The sequence below is a fragment of the Arvicola amphibius genome, chromosome 5 (genome assembly GCF_903992535.2).
Source record: "Arvicola amphibius chromosome 5, mArvAmp1.2, whole genome shotgun sequence".
In the NCBI taxonomy this organism is placed as follows: Eukaryota; Metazoa; Chordata; class Mammalia; order Rodentia; family Cricetidae; genus Arvicola; species Arvicola amphibius.
Genome location: NC_052051.1, coordinates 98,968,674 through 98,989,521, shown reverse-complemented (window position 1 = coordinate 98,989,521; position 20,848 = coordinate 98,968,674). Strand labels below are relative to the sequence as shown.

Sequence of the window (20,848 nt, the reverse complement as noted above, 5' to 3'; positions counted from 1 at the left end):
CCTGTGAGCTGTCTGACCCCACACTTGTATCATGGCGCATGTGTATGTACACACACACATAATAAATAAAGGTAATTTTTGATGAGTTTTGCAAGGATCCCTATACTATGATGACCTGAAAGTTATTCTTAAGTACATTATCCTTTGATCCATGTTTTTATAATAATTCATTCTTCCTTGTGGGCCTCTATTCATGACTTTAATTCCTAACTACTGCCTAATATTTTTTAAGCCTGCATTCATGTCTGTGTGATGGTGTCAACTCCCCTGGAACTGGAGTTGTAGACAGTTCTGAGATGCCATGTATATGCTGGGCACTGAACCTGGGTACTCTGGAAGAACAGCCAGGGTTCCTAACCACTGAGCTATGTATGACTCTAGCCCCCTAATGTTTACAGAACGTTTACCCAGACACTTGACAAGCGACAGTATTCAAGGACTCCTCTGTCTCTGTGCCCTGATCAGAAGTGCAGCGCCTACTGTTTACCTGAAGGACTCGAAGTCAGCATCTCAGAGACTTGTTCATCAGTGTTTAGAACAGCACTGTTGACATTAGCCAAGTTACAGAAGCAGCCCAGGTGTCCGACAGCAGAGGGATGGAGAAGGAAAGTGTGCTGTTTGTACATTCTGAAAATTTCTGCAGCTATGAAGGACAAAGTCATATCATTTGCAGGAAAATTGATATAACTAGAAATGATTATATTAAGGGAATTAGTCTCAGAAAGACAAACAGCCTATGTTTTCTGTTATTTGAGGATCCCAGTTTTATACAAATACATAAAAGTGTACTACATACGTGTGTTTGTGTGTGTGTATGTGTGTGTGTGTGTGTGTGTGTGTGTGTGTGTGAGAGAGAGAGAGAGAGAGAGAGAGAGAGGAAAGTAGAAGTGGACCTATTTAGGGGAACCAAGAGGGCTACCAAGAGTGGGGAGAGAAGAATGTTAGAGACAGGAATGCATGCTCAGTATACAGTACACACTTCTATGAAAGTGGCCTTACATAGCGCAATGCTAGGTATGGTGACCACACAGGATGAATTTTTTTTTTACAAGAAAATAGCAAAAAGTAGTAAAAAATACAAAAAAATTCAGGGTCTGACCAGAGGTGTGATGCTCAGGGTCTGACCGGAGGTGTGAAGCTCAGGTCTGACCAGAGGTGTGAAGCTCAGGTCTGACCGGAGGTATGATGCTCAGGGTCTGACCAGAGGTGTGATGCTCAGGGTCTGACCAGATGTGTGAAGCCCAGGTTCTGACTGGAGGTGTGAAACCCAGGGTCTGACCGGAGGTGTGAAGCCCAGGGTCTGACAGGAGGTGTGAAACTCAGGGTCTAACAGGAGGTGTGAAGCTCAGGGTCTGACCGGAGGTGTGAAGCCCAGGGTCTGACCGGAGGTGTGAAGCTTAGAGTCTGTGAAGCTAGGTGTGAAGCTTGGAAGCAGAGAACTTACCTAGCATGCACAAAGCATCAGTTGAATCCCCAACTCCAAAACAGCCAACTGCATCTCCAGGTCTCTACCTTCTGACGCCATTTGGGCAGCAGCGTCCTATCTGGGACTAGCAGCTTCTGTACATTCACTTAGCTGGTTGTGGGTATTGCCCAGTCTGTAATGCTGGTGAAAGGAAGACTTGGGATGAACACTGGATTGGAGCTGCTGATCTCACCCGGTTTTACTGCAGTGTTTGTGAATTTGTTAACTGTTCTGAAGGACAGAATGCTTTTGCAGCTGCAAAGAGGAGGCGGGGTATGAGAACTGAGTTAGTTATAGGAGGAAAAATGAAGTCACTCATCATTAGAAGGTGGGAAACCCATCATTAATAACGCCCTTAGTGAAGCACACCACGTAAGACTTAGAGCCTGAGTGGACAGCTGAGCTGACTGGGCCCTGGTGCAACAGGCACTAGAAGAAACTCATTTCAGCTGGAAGCTAGTGTCTGAGTAGGCTTCAGCAAGCTTAACAGTCAGTGGGAATGGAAGATACCTGGATCCCTGGAGTCATTTCCCCTCTGGCGGAGCTCAGGGCAGCACCGGTATCCATACCACAGGATAGATCACTACACGTAGTCGCGCCTGAGAGCCCCATGTGGAGCAGCATCCTCACCCAACTTAGCAGCTTTACACTTGGGCAAAATATGGAGCCCTCCAGAGTCAGTGCCTGTGGGAAAAGTTCTTCACTGTGTTATATTGTGTTACACAAAGGACTTGGCACGTCTCCTTAGCACTTAGTAAACATTCAAAATGAAGAGTAGCAGTAATTGAATGTAGGCTGGGTTCCAGCTCACAGCCAGATAGAAAGTGATGTTGCCCTTTCAGACAGACAGGATGTCCTTGTAGCTCCTGAGCGGCGGGGTGTGAGGACTGGGCTGGAGGAGGAAGAATGAAGTCACTCATCATTAGTAGGCGGGACGTTCATCGTTAATAATGCCGTAAGGGAGCACACCACAATGAGACTTACAGGATGAGTGGACGGCCATCCCAGCCTTCCTTGACAAATGAGTGCAGAGGGGAAATAAGGTCCCTCCAAAGGGTCAAGACGTGGACATGTGCAAGTCCAGAGAGGCAGATCAATATTCAGAGGAACTGCTCTCCCTCATACAAGAAAACACTTGATTTTAAAACTAGAACAGAGGTGGAGAGTTGGCCCAGGGGTTAAGAGCACTGGCTTCTCTTCCAGTGGTCCTGAGTTCAGTTCCCAGCAACAACGTGGTGGCTGACAACCATCTGTAATGAGATCTGGTGCCCTCTTCTGGCCTACAGGCAGACATGCAGGCAGAACTGTATATATAATAAGTAAATTTTAAAACACAACTAGAACAGTATTTTAACTCGCCTTTGAAAACACCTCACAGGGTAAGTGTCTCTCACAGTTATCTTGCAGTGGACGGAGATCATCGTAAACTTTGTGGTACCATAAACCCAATAGTAAGAAATTGCACTATCACCCAGTACTCTGAGGATCCCAGTAACAAATGTCATTTCAAGGGGACTTAAGGGGTGTGAAGAACTTGAGGGTGCTTGTAGAAAGTGTGCCTGTGAACAAGTGTCAAGGAGCTGCCTGCATAGCTGTCTGAAGCCAAGCTGTCATGGTGGATCTCTCCCTTCCTCTGGTGCAGCCAAGCCGGATTGTGGCCTCACCGGCCCTTTAGCCCTGGGTGCCCCTGCCTCTGAATTTGGGTCTTTCATAACTACCCAGGTTAAGAAAGATCCGTGAAAACGTTTGTCTGTGAACTAAGAGAAGTGATCATGAGAGACAATCCAACCACAATTTTGTATTTTATCTTTGCATTTTCCCCCTTATCAAATATAGGGAGGAGCCAGTGAGGCGGCTAACCATGCTTCACATGTAAGGCTGACAACCTGAGTTCATCTCCGAGAACTCCTGGTAGAAAAGAAAGAGCTGACTCTTCCGTAAAGAGTCCCGCGACTTCCGCATGCACACCATGGTGTGTGTGCACCTGCACTCACATACACACTACACACAAATGATACTACGTCTTTTCATCTTTAAAGAAAAGCATGTTAGTATCAGAAAAGGCATTACAAGACAGGTTTACCTAAGAACATCCGATGTATTAATATTCGTTTAAATATTGAAAGCCATTAGAAATTGAAAGCTGGAGCCTGGGGATTTATATAGCTCAGCACTGAAATGCTTGCTTAGTGTGCACGAGGCCCTGGTTTTCAGTCTCCAGGCAGGAAAAAAGATGCACGGAAGTGATAATTTGCATCAAGCTTACTACTCTACAATAGCCTCCATTCAAGATTCCACTAATTAATGAGGTCTCCTAGAACTTTGGCATTTAATTACTTTTAATTACAACTTTTCAGGAATACTTTGTAAGCAAGCCATACCTGGGCTTTCATTTATTAATTGAAATGATGTCTAAATTAGTATGTTGTTTTGGTAATTCTGAAACTAATTGCCTTCCATATCAGGTAGGTTGTTTTTAAATGAAATTTTTTAAACTAAGACTTTTTTTTCCCTCCTATGTCCACTGGAACTCTCAGTGACTAGTATGCTAATAAAGATAATTATAGTACCCTGGTGGGAAAGTCTTGTTTCAAACATTCACTGAAGACAGGAAGGCTATATGCCGTGAGTGATATATGTCATATATTTTCTCCTTTCTCAGGAAAGTCTTTATCCTAGGCCCCAACTGCATGGCACCCTTGATCTTAAACAACGGCTTCCTTTCAGAGCTACTTGCCCTTCTTGCCTCCAGCTGAGTAACTGCAGCTCCCTCTTGGTCGCCCTTGCCTGAGGCTTGAATATTGTAGGCCCTCTCCTAGTAGGCTGTGTCTCAGACCCTTGTGGTCAAAGTGCAATGAAAGGAAGGAAAATAAGACACCAGAGCTGAGAATGGGGATTTGGACTGTAGATTGGCCTTGGGTAATTAATCCAGTGGAGATTCATTCATTGCATTTTGATAAGATAAAACTTGTGTTTCTGTTTGGCTGAAAATACCCACTTACGGCTATGTGACAGGGTTATGAACTCTTTGTATAAAAGCCTCTTTATAAAGAAGATTTCTTAGGGCTGTAATGATTTTGTTATCTGGGAGACGGAGTGTGGGAAGAAATGTAAAACGCAGGGCAGAGAGCACGCAGGGAAGGCAAGGTTACAAAGTTCAAGGCAGTGTAATTACAAAACTCCTTTCTTTGGATTGCCAGCACTGGCCTCAGTTTGGTTCTCTTGGAGAAAAAAGTCCTAATGAAGGTGAGCCCGTCTTTCCACCAAGCTCAGCACTGGCATGTCTGTGTCTGAAGTGCTGTCGGTATGGAAGCAAAAGACTCAACTCAGGTGAGGAGTCAAAAGCTCTTTAGTCACTGCTCACAGTTCCAGGCAGTGTAATCTTTCCAGCAGATTACCCCCACCCCTCCCCTCCCCGCTCCAGCACCACCACACCACCACCACCACACCACCACCACCACCAGGTGTGTGAGGTAGATTTAGAGTGAGCTCTGAAGAGGCGTGGCCTCAGCAGGTGTCCCCACACCCACTAGCTTCTCTTGAGCCTCTACTATAAAACTGAGTTTTTCCCAGAAAGACATCAAAAGGATGGTAAGCAACATGACTGGTGACATGATCTGTTTCCTTTCCCTAAGCTGTCTCACTCGGCAGCTAATGGAGGTGTGTTCCTTCCATCCAGAATAAGAGCAGGGAGTTACAGCGTATCCAGAAATAAAGGCTTCCTAAGAAAGTCACCTAATCAAAATCTCACCCTCCGTAGATATTTGAGGCAACTTTTATTTTTTGTATTCTTTTAATCCCAGGAAGTATATGATAAAATTATGGAGTAGGAGAAAATAAACTTTCATTATATGTAAAAATGCCACAACGACATGCAAGACTTGAATTTTTTTTGTATAAACATCTATATTTTTCCAGCCTGTTTTTTAACCACACAGTAATCCCTTTGTACAATTAAACTTTCATAAATTATTCTTAACATGGGTATTTCAAGGGAAAAAAAAGTTATCAATTTTTTTCCCAACTGCTTGGTCCTTTACCCTGTTCCTGGCCAGATGCTCTCACAGCTAAGCAGAGCTGTAACAGGGCTGCTTTTAGGGGGCAGGAACGGTTAAATACCTGTTCCCGAGAGGCAAGAGCTCAAGTCTAACTTTCCAGTCCATCTTCAAAAAAGTCAAGGAAGTGTCCCATCCCATGATGCACTTGGTTTCGGCCCAGCTATTGAAGTTGTGTTTGACTCCTTCAGGACTCTTCTCTCCCCCCTCCCTGCCCCCCATGCTGTTAGATCCATTTTTTCCTTAGGCTAGCTGATTGCTGGTAAATTAGCACGAGTTTTTCTAGTGGGGTAAGGCCAGCAGGGGCACGGCAAAGGCCGGCAACAGTGAGAGTCTGTGTTCATTCTTTTTTCCATCCTCATCAGCGAGAGTTCGGCCTACAGGCCCAGAGGTGCATGAGATGTGCCCAGGCACATTTCTCAAGGTTCCCTAACATGTGTCCGCTTGTCCTTCCTTCCTGGCCATTATCAGAAGCAAGTGGCCGGTCTAACTGACTCTCCCTTATCCTTTCCTTCTCACCGGAATGTGCCTTCTGTGCCCCTCCCCTCACTCACACCTCATTTGCTGAGCCTTCCAGTGGCCGCTGAGTGCCCTATGGTGCTTCTTCTCCACCTTCTCGGGCTTCCTGACACCTTCCAGTGCTCACAGTAAGGCTTCTCCATCTTCACCCTGCATCTTCTGTCTGCACTCTTCCCTCCTTCACCCCGCCATTCCATCCTTACATGGTTCTCCATGGACAGCACGATGCCCTCACTTGTTTTTCTCCTCTCCTGTCCTGTCCTGTCCTGTCCTGTCCTGTTTTTCTTCCCTTGGGGCTCACTCAGTGCCACCAGAACTTCAGATTCCATCAGTGAGCACAAAGTCTAGTCCAGTATTTTCAGCCTTGAATGTCATGGTTTCTTCCTGCCCTCTTCTTCTGAGTTTCTGCCCCTATTACATGGCACTGTGGTTGTTAGATATTAAATGTGGATGCTAGGTGTACTGGGATTCTAACATCATGCCCTCTACTCCTTTCTTACACTCTTAATCTTGCTTCCCCAAGACTTTTCCACTAAAGCATCCTATGAATTTATTCTGCTGCTATCTTGAGTAAATTCATGGTGCTCCTGTGAACCTCTGCTCATATTTCTATTAATACACATACCAATTTTTATCTTTGTTGTATTTGTTTCCCTCCCTCAGAGCTAACTCTGGGAGTTAACTTATTTTTGTACACTCAGCCCAACCTCAATGGTAGACACTCAACATGCATTTGAACGTCTAAGTAGAAAAATGAAGTTAACTACGTAGGGAAGGAGTCACTAGACTCTTAGAAACCGTGCAAGTAGACCATGTCCTAGCTGTTGCCCAGGACAGATGCCTGTGACAGTTTTCTCCTTGCTCTCTTAGATGTTTTCCGTGAGTTAGACTGCAGGAACTTGAATGTACCTCCCTGTACCACGTAGCCTCTGGAAGATCAACTCACAGTTGTGCCTTTACATAAATTAACTTTCTGTTTAGCTCTAGCTGTCACCTGTGTAAATACCAAGAACAAGTAGCCCACAGTAGTAGTGGCTTGTGTTTGGTAAGATGAGGGAGGACCCCCGAGGACCAAGGTGGCAAGGCTCTGTGTGTTTGGTAAGATGAGGAAAGACCCCTGGGGATCAAGGTGACAAGGCTCTGTGTGTTTGGTAAGATGAGGGAGTACCCCTGGGGACCAAGGTAGCAAGGCTCTGGGTTGGCAGGAGTCAGCTTTCACACTGTCATCTGGGTCCATACTGTGTCCTCTGGCTTTTGCTTAAATAGTGGGAGGCTGGTGCGGGAATGTCTCTGAGCACCCAGACGTCCCCTAGAGATGGGCGAAGGTCACCTGTGATCCAATGAACAGTCACTCGAAACAGAACGTTGTTCCTCACAGAGCAAGCTTAGCATTTGTTCCTGAAAACACAGGTACCTTGTTACCAACTGAAGTTCTGAAAGCCCTCTTCTGCCAGGCACAGAATGGTGTATAAAATGCCTGTTTGGAGATGGGAATTATTGGGAGCATGGGAACGCTGACCATTCATGCCATTTCTAGTTGAAGAATTTAGTCATTGTCTTTTTACCCCATTAGCATATCAAATTATGATAGAGACAGAATGCCAGGTGCCACAGAAACTTACACCGACTTAATCTACATTTTTCCACATTAGAATATAAAAGATATGTCCAGTTTAAATTTAAAAATAGAGCTTTTTGCTGCATTTTTCTTTATTTTAAAGAAATTAATCTGTTTAGTTAACTTTCACCTGAAGTCCTGTGTAACCTATTCCAGCAAAAGGGGACAGATCTCTAAGCTCTTTATCCACTAGAGAGTAATAACAATGACATTGGTCCATTCCATTTTGACTCTCTTTGAGTCATTTTGAGCTAATTAAATGCACATGCTCCAAAGTCCAGTTGAAGAATGGGAGGAATGAGAATATGAGAAAAGAGGTCAAAACCATGATTGGGTTCACCCACTGAAGCAGTCTACCTGAGCTAATGGGAGCTCACCAACACCAGCCAGACTGGGAAGGAACAAACATAGGACCAAACTGGTCCCTCTGAATGTGGTTGACAGTTGCATGGCTGGGGCAGACTGAGGGTCCACTGGCATTGGCACCAGGATTTATCGCTACTGTTTGTACTGGCTTTTTAGGAACCTATTCTCTTTGGATGATACCTTGCTCAGCCTAGATATAGTAGGGAGAAATTTGGATCTTCCCCCAAAGCAATGTGCCTTACCCTCTCTGAGGAATGGATGGGGGGTGTTGAGAGGGTATGTGGAGGGGAGGGAGTGGGAACTTAGATTGGTATGTATAATGAAAAAAAAAAGATAGTATGTTTTCTTTTTTAAACAAAATTAAAAGAAATGCACATGAAGGGTGAATTGCTGTAACAGTGTGTTAGCCTAGCTCAGAAGCAGGGATCTATCCTAGTGGCTAGACAGAACATGTGACCTTTAGGACCAGACAGCAGGAATGGTCGATTGAGGGTGATGGCTAGTAAGAAACTAAAACAGAGGAGAGTCAGGAAAGCACAAGGTCCTTTAAGTGACAGAAGAGCCTCCAAACAGATCCATTGCTAGGGAGGAAGAGGAGAAGGAATAGCTTGGGTGGGGGACGGAAGGAGGAGGGAGGAAGAAGAGTCTGAGAATTGGCCCAGGAAGATGGGTCAGTTCTAGCCTGCAAAGGCCTCAGTGGAAGACCAGCCAAGGCTAGTCTTCACCAACTGGGCAAGAACATGATGAAAGCCACATGCAGAGACTTCCAGAAGGAATGTGCTGGGTGTGTAGCACGTGAAAGTGAACTGAATACGGGAGAAAGCAGGAAACAAGCTGTTTGGCCATCCTGCCCTGTCAGTTAGCTTTTATTGTGAGATAAAATTCATTTATAGCATAGCTACCCTCCTCTTGGATATAAATGTCTTATATTGAATCAAATCAAGAAGCGAAGAAGAGTAGGCTGAGAGCTGGCATGAAAGACAGGAAATAAGATGGCACAACCAACCCTTGCTATTTATAACTTCCGAATGCCAGGATGTGTACATCCTGCCGAAGCGTGTAATCCTTCCCATGCTATGCCGTGAAATAAGACTTCATCAGAGAAGCCGTGTCTGCAGTCCAAGCTGAAAGAGCCCAGGGCTGTGGCTTGCCAGCCACCTCACTGCATTGAGGACTGCCCTTCCTGCCAGCCTGGGGCAGCACAAGCCCCTCATTCTGTGCCTGTGCAGGAAGATGCTCAGAACCATGCTGAGGATTAGTTGTTGCTTTTAATATGACCGTCTTTCCAAAGGACATTTTAAGGAAGCTTGGTCTTTTCATGAACTGAGTTAGACCCGGACTCCATTCAGAGCCTGGGGAAGCCCCTAACACGGCCTGTGTCCCAGATTACATTTTGAAGTTTGGCTGTGAACCCTCCATTAGCCACAGCTTCCCCCACCCCAGGCGCTGATATCTACAGCTGCTTCCTGTGCACCTTCCCCCATCCACGGGAAGAACTTCAGAACTGCCCAGCTGTGAAGGTGCTGTTCAAACACCCCAGGTGCTTTTAGTCATAAGAACGGGTAAGAGGGTCATACCTCAGGTCCCATTCAACTGCAAGTGGATGATTTTTAGAGTTCCAAGGTTAAGGTCAGCCAAATATTTTAAATTGAAATGCACCTTGCAATGGGCATCTCAGCATATCTCAGTAAACAGGCAAGGGAGGCTCTCCCTAATAAAGTATCATACCTAATGACTGATTCTAAAATGTAGAATATTTCAAATTGAATTCATCACTAAGCTTTTTCTTTACATTCTGCTTAATTCTGATATTGAGAAGTCATTTATTTAAAAAAAATTAAAACATTAGCCAGTTCCTCTTGAGAACAGCAGAGCACCCCAGTGTCAGAGCTGAACAGTCCTCCCTGCTCTTCAGACCCCATTGCTTAGAGGTCCCTTTCTATAGTCACCCACCGCTACCATCTTTTTCTTTAAGGAGGGTTGTTTAGTTTTTGAGACAGGGTCTCACTATGTAGTCCTAGTTGGTCTGGAACTCACTCTCTAAACCAAAGTCATGGGGATCGCCTGCCTCTGCCTCCAAACCCTGGAATCAAAGATGTGTACGTGGACCACCACACCTATCCCATTATGTTTTTGTTAAAATATAATGATGGAGTGGAAGAGATGGATCAGAGGCAACAAGCACTCGCTGCCCTTGCGGAAGTCCTGGTCCACCACTTATGTGGTGGCACACAACCATCCATAACTCTGGTTTTGGGGACCAGTGCCCTCTTCTCACTTTTGTGGGTGCCAAGCACACATGTGGCACACATACATACATGCAGGCAAAATACATAAAATAAAATTAATAAATGTATTTAAAAATAAAAATATAATTGTTTCCTTCCATTCCTTTTCTTCATCCAACCTTCCCATTCTCTTTCAAATCCATGTCCTCTTTGTTTATAATTGCTATTGTTCCAAGTATATATAAGCACATAAATATATAAATACAACTCTCTGATTTCTTTCGCTGTTGTTTGCATGAACATGCTTTCAGAGCTGACATCTTGGTATTGAATAATCGATAAGCGGACTCCTCCCTGGGGAAAGACTCCTCTCACCCTTAGCTTCCTGTAGTTCTTTGTATAAGGACGAGACCCCGTATTTCCGTCTTCCCCTTTAGCCTGTCTGTGGCGGTGTCCTTGTTGAGGTCTCATTTAGACAGCCATATTGTTGAGGTGTGGCTTCCCTGTCATTTCTAGGAGAAAATACCACAGCAGATTGCCTGGTCCTCTGGCTCTTATAATCTTTCTTCTTCTGAACTATCTCGTGAGCCTTTAGAGCAGAGGTTTGTATGATAGGTGTATCCCTTGGGATGCGCCCCTACATGACCAGTTGGTGTCTGCACTGTGACCTGCTGTGGTTTTCTGCAGCAGTCTGTATTTGTTGTAGAGCTCTGGTAAGGGCTACTTTTCTGCTGCATTACCTTTTTAAAGGCAACAAAACAGAAAACTTGCTCCAGCCACTGAGGAGGAAATCTCCTGCCCAAGTAATTTGCTTTAGCTTGTAGAGCTGCTTGAATGAGTAGCCCTCTTCTTCCCAACCCAGTCCTGTGGGCAGGAGCAAAAGCCCCTGGTGCCATGATGAAATACAGTGAAGGGTGCTCTTTAATCACCCCCATTGGCTATGGTAGGGTATACCTGTAAGCCAGCACTTGGGGGGTACAGGCAGAAAGATAGGTTCAGGGTCATCCTCTACTACATACAAAGTTTTTTTAAATATTTATTTATTTATTTATTTATTATGTATACAATATTCTTCTTTTTGTGTGTACATCTGCAGGCCAGAGAGGGCACCAGACCTCATTACAGATGGTTGTGAGCCACCATGTGGTTGCCAGGAATTGAACTCAGGACCTTTGGAAGAGCAAGCAATGCTCTTAACCACTGAGCCATCTCTCCAGCCCCTACATACAAAGTTTAAGACCAGTGGGGCTGTATAATAATTCTGTCTCCAGGCTGGAGAGATGGCTCAGTGGTTAAGAAAATTGGCTGTTCTTCCAAAAGACCTGGGTTTAATTCCCAGCATCCACGTGGCAGCTTACAACTGTCTGTAACTCCATTTCCAAGGGTCCTAACACCCTCACACACATAGATATGCAGGTAAAACACCAATCAATGCTCATAAACTGAAAGTAAGTAAATCATTCAAAATGATTCTGTCTCAAAAAAAAAATAAATAAAAAATAAGATTGCTTCCATCTCACTTAAATCAAGGTTCAAGCTACTCCTCATCATCACCTGGCTTCCCTTTCCAGCTGATTTTCTTTAGCCAGTTGGAGGCCAGTGTATTATATACAGTCAACAAAGAATGTATGTATCGCATGAGCCCGTCCATTTCATCTTCAGCATCCTCGTCACCAAAGCTGCTGGGCATTTGCTATTTCCGTTGTCCCTAAGACACGTTGTTGCTGGAAAAGGTGAGAGAAATGTTGGGAAGGCAGCCTGAAAGCAAGAGGGGATGTCTCAGAGTCTCGGAGGTTCAGAGTGGACTAGCACAGCCAGGCATCAAGTGCCCCCTGCTGCCGGACATGGAGAAGGGCATGCCATAGTCACGCTTCATGAATAAGAATGGTCTTGAGGAAAGCTAGAGTCACCAGAAAGCCAGCTTGGGTAAGGACAGTCACTTTGCTGAAGCCCCAGACATCCTGGGTCACCTGGATCATCCCCAGTATGGAGACGAGTGGAGGCCATCTGACTGGCAGGGTAGCTCTAAAAGTTCTGCTCTAGAACTGGAGTACTACCTCGTCGCTCCCTCTGCAGCTGTGTGGTCCATAGACCCATAGCATCACAATTACCCTGCTGCTTGTAGGAAATACAGACTCTGCCAGACACAGTCATGCCTTTCTGTAAACCCAGCTACCCAGAAGGTTGCAGCAGGTGGGTCACAAGTTCCAAGACAGCATGGCTGATTTTGAAACTGTACCAAAAAAAAAAAAAAAAAAAAAGAGGCAAACAAAAGAAAGGGAAAAAAAGAGAGAGGGAGGGAGGGAGAATGGGAACAGAAGGGAAAGAAGAGAAAGGGAAAGAGAGAGGGAGAGAAGGAAAGGAAGAAAAAGAAAAGGTAGTGGCTCCGAAGCTTTCTTGAAAGCAGACTCTCACTATGGAGCCCTGGCTAGCCTTAGCTCATGGCAATCCTGCTGCTGTAGCCTTCTGAGTGCTGGGATACAGACATGCAACACCCTATCTGGCTTCAAAAGTAACTTTTGAAAGGGCTGATCATAGCTCAGTAGCTAGAACATTTGTCTAGCATATACAGTGCCCTGAGTTCAGCACCGTAAAAGATGGAAAGAAAATGTCAACTCTCAGACCCCAGCCTGGATCTCCTAAATTCAAATCTGCATCTTAACAAGGTCACTGAATTTACACACATCAATATCTGAGAGGCACCAGACATAGCTGTCAGTGGAGCCTTAGCCCTGAAGAAAGCCCACAGAAGGCTCAGTGGTAAAGGACACCAAACCTCATGGCCTAAATTTGATCTCCAGGACCCAAATGGTTGATGCTAAGAACTGACTCCCATAAAATTGTCTTCTGACCTCCACACCGGTTCCATGGCACAGCTCACACATGTGTGTGTGCACATACAAAATCAGTGTAAAAAAATGAAGTCCACATTGCCAAAGGTTTGAGTCCAGTTGGATTGCATTTGGGAAATAAACAGGACTCAAGCAGAGCCCAATCCTCTCTCATCGTCGTGATTGACACCCTCGTTGCCTCCCACATCCTCGTCTGCTCCATGCATCCTGGCATCCCTCGAGCTTGTAGTTCCCATTTCTTGCTTTATTTCCGCAGAAGCTGACATTCACCACACAGTTTTCTTCCAGATCAGTCTGTTCCCAGCAGTTGTGTGTGTGTGTGTGTGTGTGTGTGTGTGTGCCTTTTTGTTTGCCCCATGTTTCTGTGTGCCTCCTGCTTACCCACTGCCTTTACTGCTTAAAGTACCCCCCAACCCTGCAAGGCAGAGCTGTCTCCACAACCTTCCCCTCACCCTTCCACCCCGTCTCCAAATCCATGCCTTGGTCCTATCAGTCTGTTGCTAACCTGGCGTGTTCTTTTCCCACACCAGGTCAGGGAGGAATGCCGGCTCCTGAACGCCCCACCTGTTCCACCCCGAAGCTCCAAGCCTTTATCCACAAGTCCCTCCATCCCTCCTCGCACAGCCAAGCCTGTTCGGCCACAGACTCGCTCTCCCAGCCCCACTCTGTCCTACTATTCTTCAGGCCTGCATAACATGTGAGTCTTCCTGTCGAAGCCACAGCAACCCAGCTCCTCACCGGCCAGCTCCTGGGCCTGAGAATATCATCTGGCAGCAGGGTGGGAGAGGAAGTGGTGTTTGCCTCTAAAGCTAAGGTTATAGGAAGAACATAGTTGGGCCCCTGCTGGGTTTGATGGAATGGCTGGTGTCATGATAAGAAAAGATGCCACAAGGGTCTGGGAGACGCCAAGGAAAGCAGTGCGCGGGCTTCCATTGCTTCTCGGAAGCCGACGCCGGTTATTTTCATCTTGACTTGGATACAAGCGGACAACACCTTCTATCAGGACCTCACACCCAAAGGCTCCCCTTGGCCTTCTGCTCTGAACTTGAACCCAGCAGGAGTAATCCCCTCTTGGCGATGGCTGCAAAGATGGTCCTGTCTGGGTCTCTCCAGAACTCTGAGCTCTCACGAGACACAGCCTGCTTCACTACTGACAAATGGGTGTTGTTTGCTAAAATGTTCTCTTCAGTGCTCTCAAGTTATAGTATGTCTGGCTCTACGTAACTTTCAACTGTCTAGAGAAATAAAACAGACCATCCCCGTTTTTCTCAGAAAACTAAGTTAGTTCTTCTGCGAAACAAAATGCCCATTTCCTCTGCTGCTCCCTCAGACATAACCACCCACTCCCCTCAGCCTGTTCACCAGCCTTTCAGCATACCCTGGTCCCACCCACCGTCAATATGAAATGTGGAAGTGTGGCTTCCAGGACGAATGCACCTCTGCCTGTGCTCTTAAACTTCAGAGTCTTTGCAGGCATGTTTTATTTCATTTTTCCTGTCTGGACATTAAAATGCTTATGCTATGTGTTAACTCTATTGTTTGAAACCAGGCAAGGATAAGCATTTTGTCAGAAGCATTTTTTCCTGGCAGACCATGGGGAGGATACAGAGTTATGGACCGTGGTGATGTGGCCAGATCACTGTTTCTTGTATGACTGTATGAGACACTTGCCACCACTCTGTCTCCACCCTTGCCCACCTCAGACGTTATTCTTCAGTGTTGACCAAAGAATGGCATGAAAATTTTTCTCAATATGAAGATGAAAGGCCCTTACGAACTGTACTTTCTTATTAGCTAAACTATACATTATTTATGTGTATGCATATATTATTTTTATCTCTACTACAGCATTTTAAATCATTATGCACATATCTACAAATACAAAGAAGTTTAGTCTTTTAAAGAAAAAGTTAATAGTAATTTATTAAATTCAAGAAGATGTGTATGTGTATATATGTGCGTGTGCATAGACACACGCGTGCACACACACACACACACACACACACACACATATTGCCCTTATACCTTAGAAATAGCATCTGTGAATAATGATAAGGAAAAGCTTGGGGTTTGGTTGTTTTTAGACAGGGTCTCCCTATGTAAACCAGGTTGGCCTCAAACTCAAAGAGCTCCCCCTACCTCCCAAGGGCTAGGGTTAAATTATATTTTACTAACTTCCTTTTCTGTGTTTGTTTGTTTTTTTATTTAAGCAGCACCACGAAGAGTGACTCCAGTCCTCCTGACAGTGCCCCCGTTTCCTGCTACCCTTGCAACCGAATAAAGAGTGACTCTGTGGACCCCAAGTCCCCATTTGGAAGTCCTTCTGCTGACGCTCTGGCCTCCAGACTCTCATGGCCCAACCATTTCTCGGGAGCATCGGAGAGCCAGACACGGAGTGACTTCCTGCTTGATCCAAGCAGGAGCTACAGCTACCCCAGACAGAAGACACCTGGCACACCAAAGAGAAACTGCCCGGCCCCTTTTGATTTTGACGACTGCGAGCTCTTAGGCAGCCCGCCCAGCACAGCCTCTGCAGAATTCAGCAGCAGCGGCGGCTCCAGTTGCCCCAAGTCCGCCAGCTACTCTCTGGAGAACTCCGAGGACAGCTCCCTTGCCGCTAGCATGACCAAGCAGAGCATCTCCTGCCCTGCCTTGCCCCCAAGGGCCCCAAAGCCAGTGGAACAGACAGCCGCCCCAGAAACATCTCCTTTGCCTCTGAAAATTGATGGTGCTGAGGAGGACCCCACAGCAGGGTCGCTGGACCTCTCCGAGGACCCGTATTTTGTGAGAAAGGGCGTACAGGACGTCTTTGCTGTCTCTTACCCTTTCTCATCTCCGCTCCACCTCCAGCTGGCCCCCAGATCCTGTGGGGACGGTTCCCCATGGCAGCCACCTGCCGACCTATCCGGACTCTCTATAGAGGAAGTGTCCAAGTCCTTACGGTTCATTGGTTTGTCTGAAGACGTCATAGCTTTCTTTGTCACGGAAAAGATCGATGGGAATTTGCTTGTTCAGTTAACGGAAGAAATCCTCTCGGAGGATTTCAAACTAAGCAAACTGCAGGTGAAGAAAATATTGCAGTTTATAAACGGCTGGAGGCCTAAGATATAGCCAAATGTCCCTGGTCAGCATGAAACAGAGCTGAGAGACGTGTGCTAGAAGGGTGGGCTAGGTCTCAAATCCATGATTTTGCACTAAAAAAGAGAGAGAGAGAGAGAGAGAAAAAAACAAAACAAAAGCCCTTCTCTGTAAATAGAGCTAGAGAAAGTCTTACTATGCAGACTCCATTTCTGAATGGTGAACAGGCTCTTTTGTACATCAATAAAGATGCTGCACAGAACACTTAGAGGTGTGCCTTGTACGTCACTCAACATTCAACAGCTGCTAAAAGAACTAAAGTCATATTCAGAGAACTCATTTGTACCCCAGTAGGTTTTCAAGGAGGCATGGTATTTATTACAAACAGCCAAAGCTGAAAGACATAAACACTTGTGAGCAGTCCTTTCCGCGGGGAGTCGACGTCCGTCCATCCGACAGTTACTTGTATTCTGCGGCTTGCTTTGCTTCATGCCAATTGTTTATCTCTTGTGCCTGACGATGCCAGTGGTGTGAAATGACACTTTAATGTTATATGCTTGGTGGAGAGCTTTCTATCAAGAGGCATTTTCCCAAAATCATGTTTTGATGGAGGACATCTGATGTCCTTGGAAATGACACAGATCATGGCCATTGCATTTGATCTGTACCTGCTGCTAGTTTTATTGAGCAGAGAAAAAACAAAATAGGTATGTGTGTGTTCCTATGCAGCACATGCAAATATGTTGAAATGTAATTTTTGAATCTGATATTTTAAATAACATCTGTTTCTTTTCTAATATCCATTGAGGTTTAGGGGCCTTTAACTGAGTGAATTCTCTAAGACCAGTTGGCAGGAGTCTAAAGAGTCTCAGAACCTGACCTTTGAAGCTTGGCCTTGTAGGCTTCACCCTAAAAACTCAGGAGTGATCAGTCAGGAGTGCTGAAGGATTTAATGTGATGTCTAAGCCTGCGAGGGCTGATTCCTGCAGACCTATGTGATGGTTGGGGACACGAGAGCCACCTTCCTCCCGTGTGTCCCAGACAGAATCTGAAAAGCATTTCTCCACACATGTGAGGTCTTCTCTCCACACCTCTTGTGTTAGGAAAGCTCGTGACGCAGACAGACCACCTCCCTGTTATATACACCACATCTCTGCACTGATTCGTAAAATATCAATGAGTACTTGCTAATTCCACAGACCTCCTCTTTCTACTCCTCTAAAGTAATAATAATAACTAATAATAATAATTCCCATACTTGTATTCTGAGAATTCCAGTACATATCTAAGGATTTTGCTAAATGTGATTAAATACTTTAAAATATTGCATCATATCCCCACGCTTGACTCTTTGAAGGCATATAACCTCAAAGAGTTCCTGTTTCTTTCTGAGCAACAAATGTACCCTCCAAACAGTTCCTGGGTCTCTCCCCAGATTCTAACTGAGCAGACATTCTCTTAGCAAGATGCACACCTGAGCTTCTCAGGTGAGGCTGTCTGGCCACCAGGAGGCAGTGTATTCTGAAGGATTGACCATATCTTATCATGTCTTCCTACTCACCAAAAAAGAAACAACTGTTAAGAGCAAGAGCCAGCAGCCAGCACTTGCAGGCCTGTGAAGTATGTCGCTATTTCTTTCCATTAGAAAGTTCCTTAATTCCATCTTGTGATTTAGAGCTGAGATGGATTGACACCTAGTCTAGTTTGTCATTTCTGATCTCATTAAAAGAAGCAAAGGCCTTTATCCCGTCCTAACATGCATCCTATATGTAAATACTACAGTGCAAGTCAAAAGAATCTTCCATAAAACTGAGCAACTGGAGTGCTTCAGAAGCCATTCATGAATCGGTGAAGTTCCTGTTCTGCCCTCTTACAACCAAGACTCATGGAAAATCTGTTTCAGAAAGCAACCCTCTGTGAGAGGAATTAACTCCTTAGAAAGTTCACCTGGCCTAAGAGCATTACTTCCCTTGAGATTGAAGACAGACAACCTGCAGTAGGGGCACTGTGATCACCATTGACAAACCTTCCTTTGTCTATCCTCTAATACCCAGCACTTGACCATGATTCTCAAACTCAACCACAAGCCACAGGGTTGGCTTGCATTTACTGTGAAGGTTGTCCCCACATAAACAATTGCCATGATGCATCTTTTGCAAGAACCTTAAACAAAATAAGATTGTCTATCTTCTTTTAGTTCATTTGCTTTGGTCCTGGCAAACTCGTGCCAATTTTGTATTGATTAGGATCCTGGAGTCTCCCTGGGAGCAAGAATAGGCCTTGGAATCATGCATTTATTGGACATTCACTGAGCCCTTTCTGTGTGCCAGACCCGAGGCTGAGGAAAGAGATGACTCCCACCCTCTGAGAACTTGTTTATGTTTCAAAATCACAGTTGCTGACACTGTATGTGTGCATGAGAGACTATGAAGTTTTCCTGAAAGGTAGATTTATGGAGAGTATTGTGTCCCACCTTGAAGGAGCCCACTGATGGAAGCAAAGACAGCCCCTTCTAAGACATACAGTAAACACCCCAAGACACTAACACTTGGAATACTTTAGAGAAAAAAATGCATCTGTCTTTCACTGTCTCCTGGTTTTTTTTTTTTCTGACTTGGAATTTTTTAATGATAATCAGTACTGGCATTTCCGAAAGCCACAAATAAGTATAATTGCTACTTCTGAGCTGAGCACCTGTCTGCGGAGGATGTTGGCTAGACAAGGAATTCATAAGCCAGCAGAGGGAATGAGACAGGCTACGCAGAGCAGAAGGCAGAAACAGCCCTCGCCTTCAGCATCTCACAGTGGAACCTCTTCCAACCAGCCAGGTCAAGACAATACCTCTCTTTTTGTGGCAGATTCCCTACAGCCCCGTAAGTGACCGTGGGACTTGTGGAGAAGTACTGTCTAAACGGGATCTTTGGGTGATCCTTAAACTCATGTCTAAAATCTTCCTGCCCCCTCCCATCAGGAAAGAGCATCAGCAATAAAACAAGCCAAGCAGCTGAAATGTAAAATACGAAGTCAATTCAGAGTGAAAACTCCAGCATTCACCCACCAATCCTGCCACAGAATCTTCTAACTCCCTGCAAGTTCTGTCTTTAAGTTGAACCGCTCAAGTTTATGAACTGTGAAATACCCATGTATACTCTCTCTCAGCCCACACACACCATTCAAATTTATGAAGTTGTACCAAACTGCCCATTCAGCTAAATTGTAGTGTTTATTCTTATCTTGCAGAAATGCCACAGCCTTATAGGAAATGTGATAGTCCATTCCAGCTGATCAGATACCTGCATAACAAGCACCACTCGCATTGCCGAGCCACCTGCCTAGCATCCATTCACCTCCTTGAGATTTCAGGGGGTAGGTGTAGATGGATGGAGAGCCCTTTATTTTCCTAGTGCATTCCTCATGCCTAACATCTGTAAGTATATACCCTGAGTAGCAAACTGGGAGACAAAATACTTCTCCAAAGAACTCAATAAATTTGTGTTGCAGTCTACCAAAAACTTACATCTGTTGGACACATGAGGCTTTCAGAAACATGTCCATAACAACCATTGCCGTTGCTTTTCTGGAAATCTGAAGCTGCTAAGGCAAGAAGAATCAAAGGGCCAGAGAACAAACGGGGCAAACAGGACTTTTATTATACTGTGGGTTTGTAATGTAGGATCCTGGTGGCCCTATCATGTCAAGTCACGTTTCTGAGTTTCCAGGACTTCTTGTTTTACAGTTTGCCTCATTGTGATGATAAGAAACAAGTAAACGTCTCAAGCTAGGTGCAAACCTCGTCTGTAGCTGTGCTCCTCTGTCTAACTCCAAAGCTATGCCTTTTGTCACAGAGCTTAGCGGATGGTGAGTTCCCTCGGTTTACAGTGTCCTGTAGGATAGGACTTAGATAATCCCCTACTCATAAACCTGACCCCTGTCTTTATATTATGTTCAATTTGGAATATTGCTTCATCTAAGACTCAGAAAAAAATTAAAACTCAAGTTAAGAAATTTCCCTTCACTTAAATGGAAATTGTATTTTCTAAGGATTTCGGAAGTGTCTGTACAGTTTTCTGGCTGGGAAACAGTGGGCTGCTAACTCCATGTCAGCAGTTGGTTGTTTTGCTTTCCAGAGCGTTATCTAATGGACCCAATGTGTACCTCAAGAGAAATCCAGTATGTTATGTCAAAAAATAATCCATTGTCTGTTGATTTAAATGGTTCTGAAATGTCTATAAATAAAGAAATTTTCAAGGTTGCTCTTGTGGTTTTTTTCCTGAGTGAGTCAGACCTAGTACTGACTTCTCAAAGGTCATTCTCCAACCCCTCAGACATGAGGACCTAGAAAGGGATTCTAATACTGCAAACCCCATTCTGAATTGAGACAGGCAAGATAAAAGCGACAGTTTATAGACTCTGGTAACCAGGCAACCGTGTCATTCAAAAAGGACCCAGTACCTGTGTGGTCAAAAGACAAGTGCAGATATCTTTTGATTTGAAAGAAAGTATCCATGTTCCAGTGAGAGGGGAGCTAATGCAAATCATGTCTTTGGCTTCGGTGTTGTTCAGCTGATGCAGAGATGGTCCAGAGCAGCGCTCCCAGGTGCTGGTGAGGAGGCAGGCCTATTCACCCTACTGTATAAGCAAGTTTTACGGAGAGACTGGAGGATGAC

General features: G+C 45.0%; 1 protein-coding gene across 4 annotated transcripts in view; it reads left to right on the top strand.

Annotated features, from left to right (window-relative positions):
- Garem1 (GRB2 associated regulator of MAPK1 subtype 1) overlaps window positions 1–20,433 on the top strand; it is a 175,085-nt gene extending 154,652 nt beyond the window's left edge. For 3 of the 4 annotated variants that reach the window (XM_038330688.1, XM_038330691.2, XM_038330690.2), the window contains 2 exons: window positions 13,634–13,800; window positions 15,314–20,433. In XM_038330688.1, coding sequence (XP_038186616.1) covers window positions 13,634–13,800; window positions 15,314–16,214 — 1,068 coding nt within the window. In that variant the 3' untranslated portion in view covers window positions 16,215–20,433. The remainder of the gene's footprint in view (window positions 1–13,633; window positions 13,801–15,313) is intronic. The other variant, XM_038330689.1, reaches the window with a different exon arrangement.
- The last annotated feature ends 415 nt before the right edge of the window (window positions 20,434–20,848 follow it).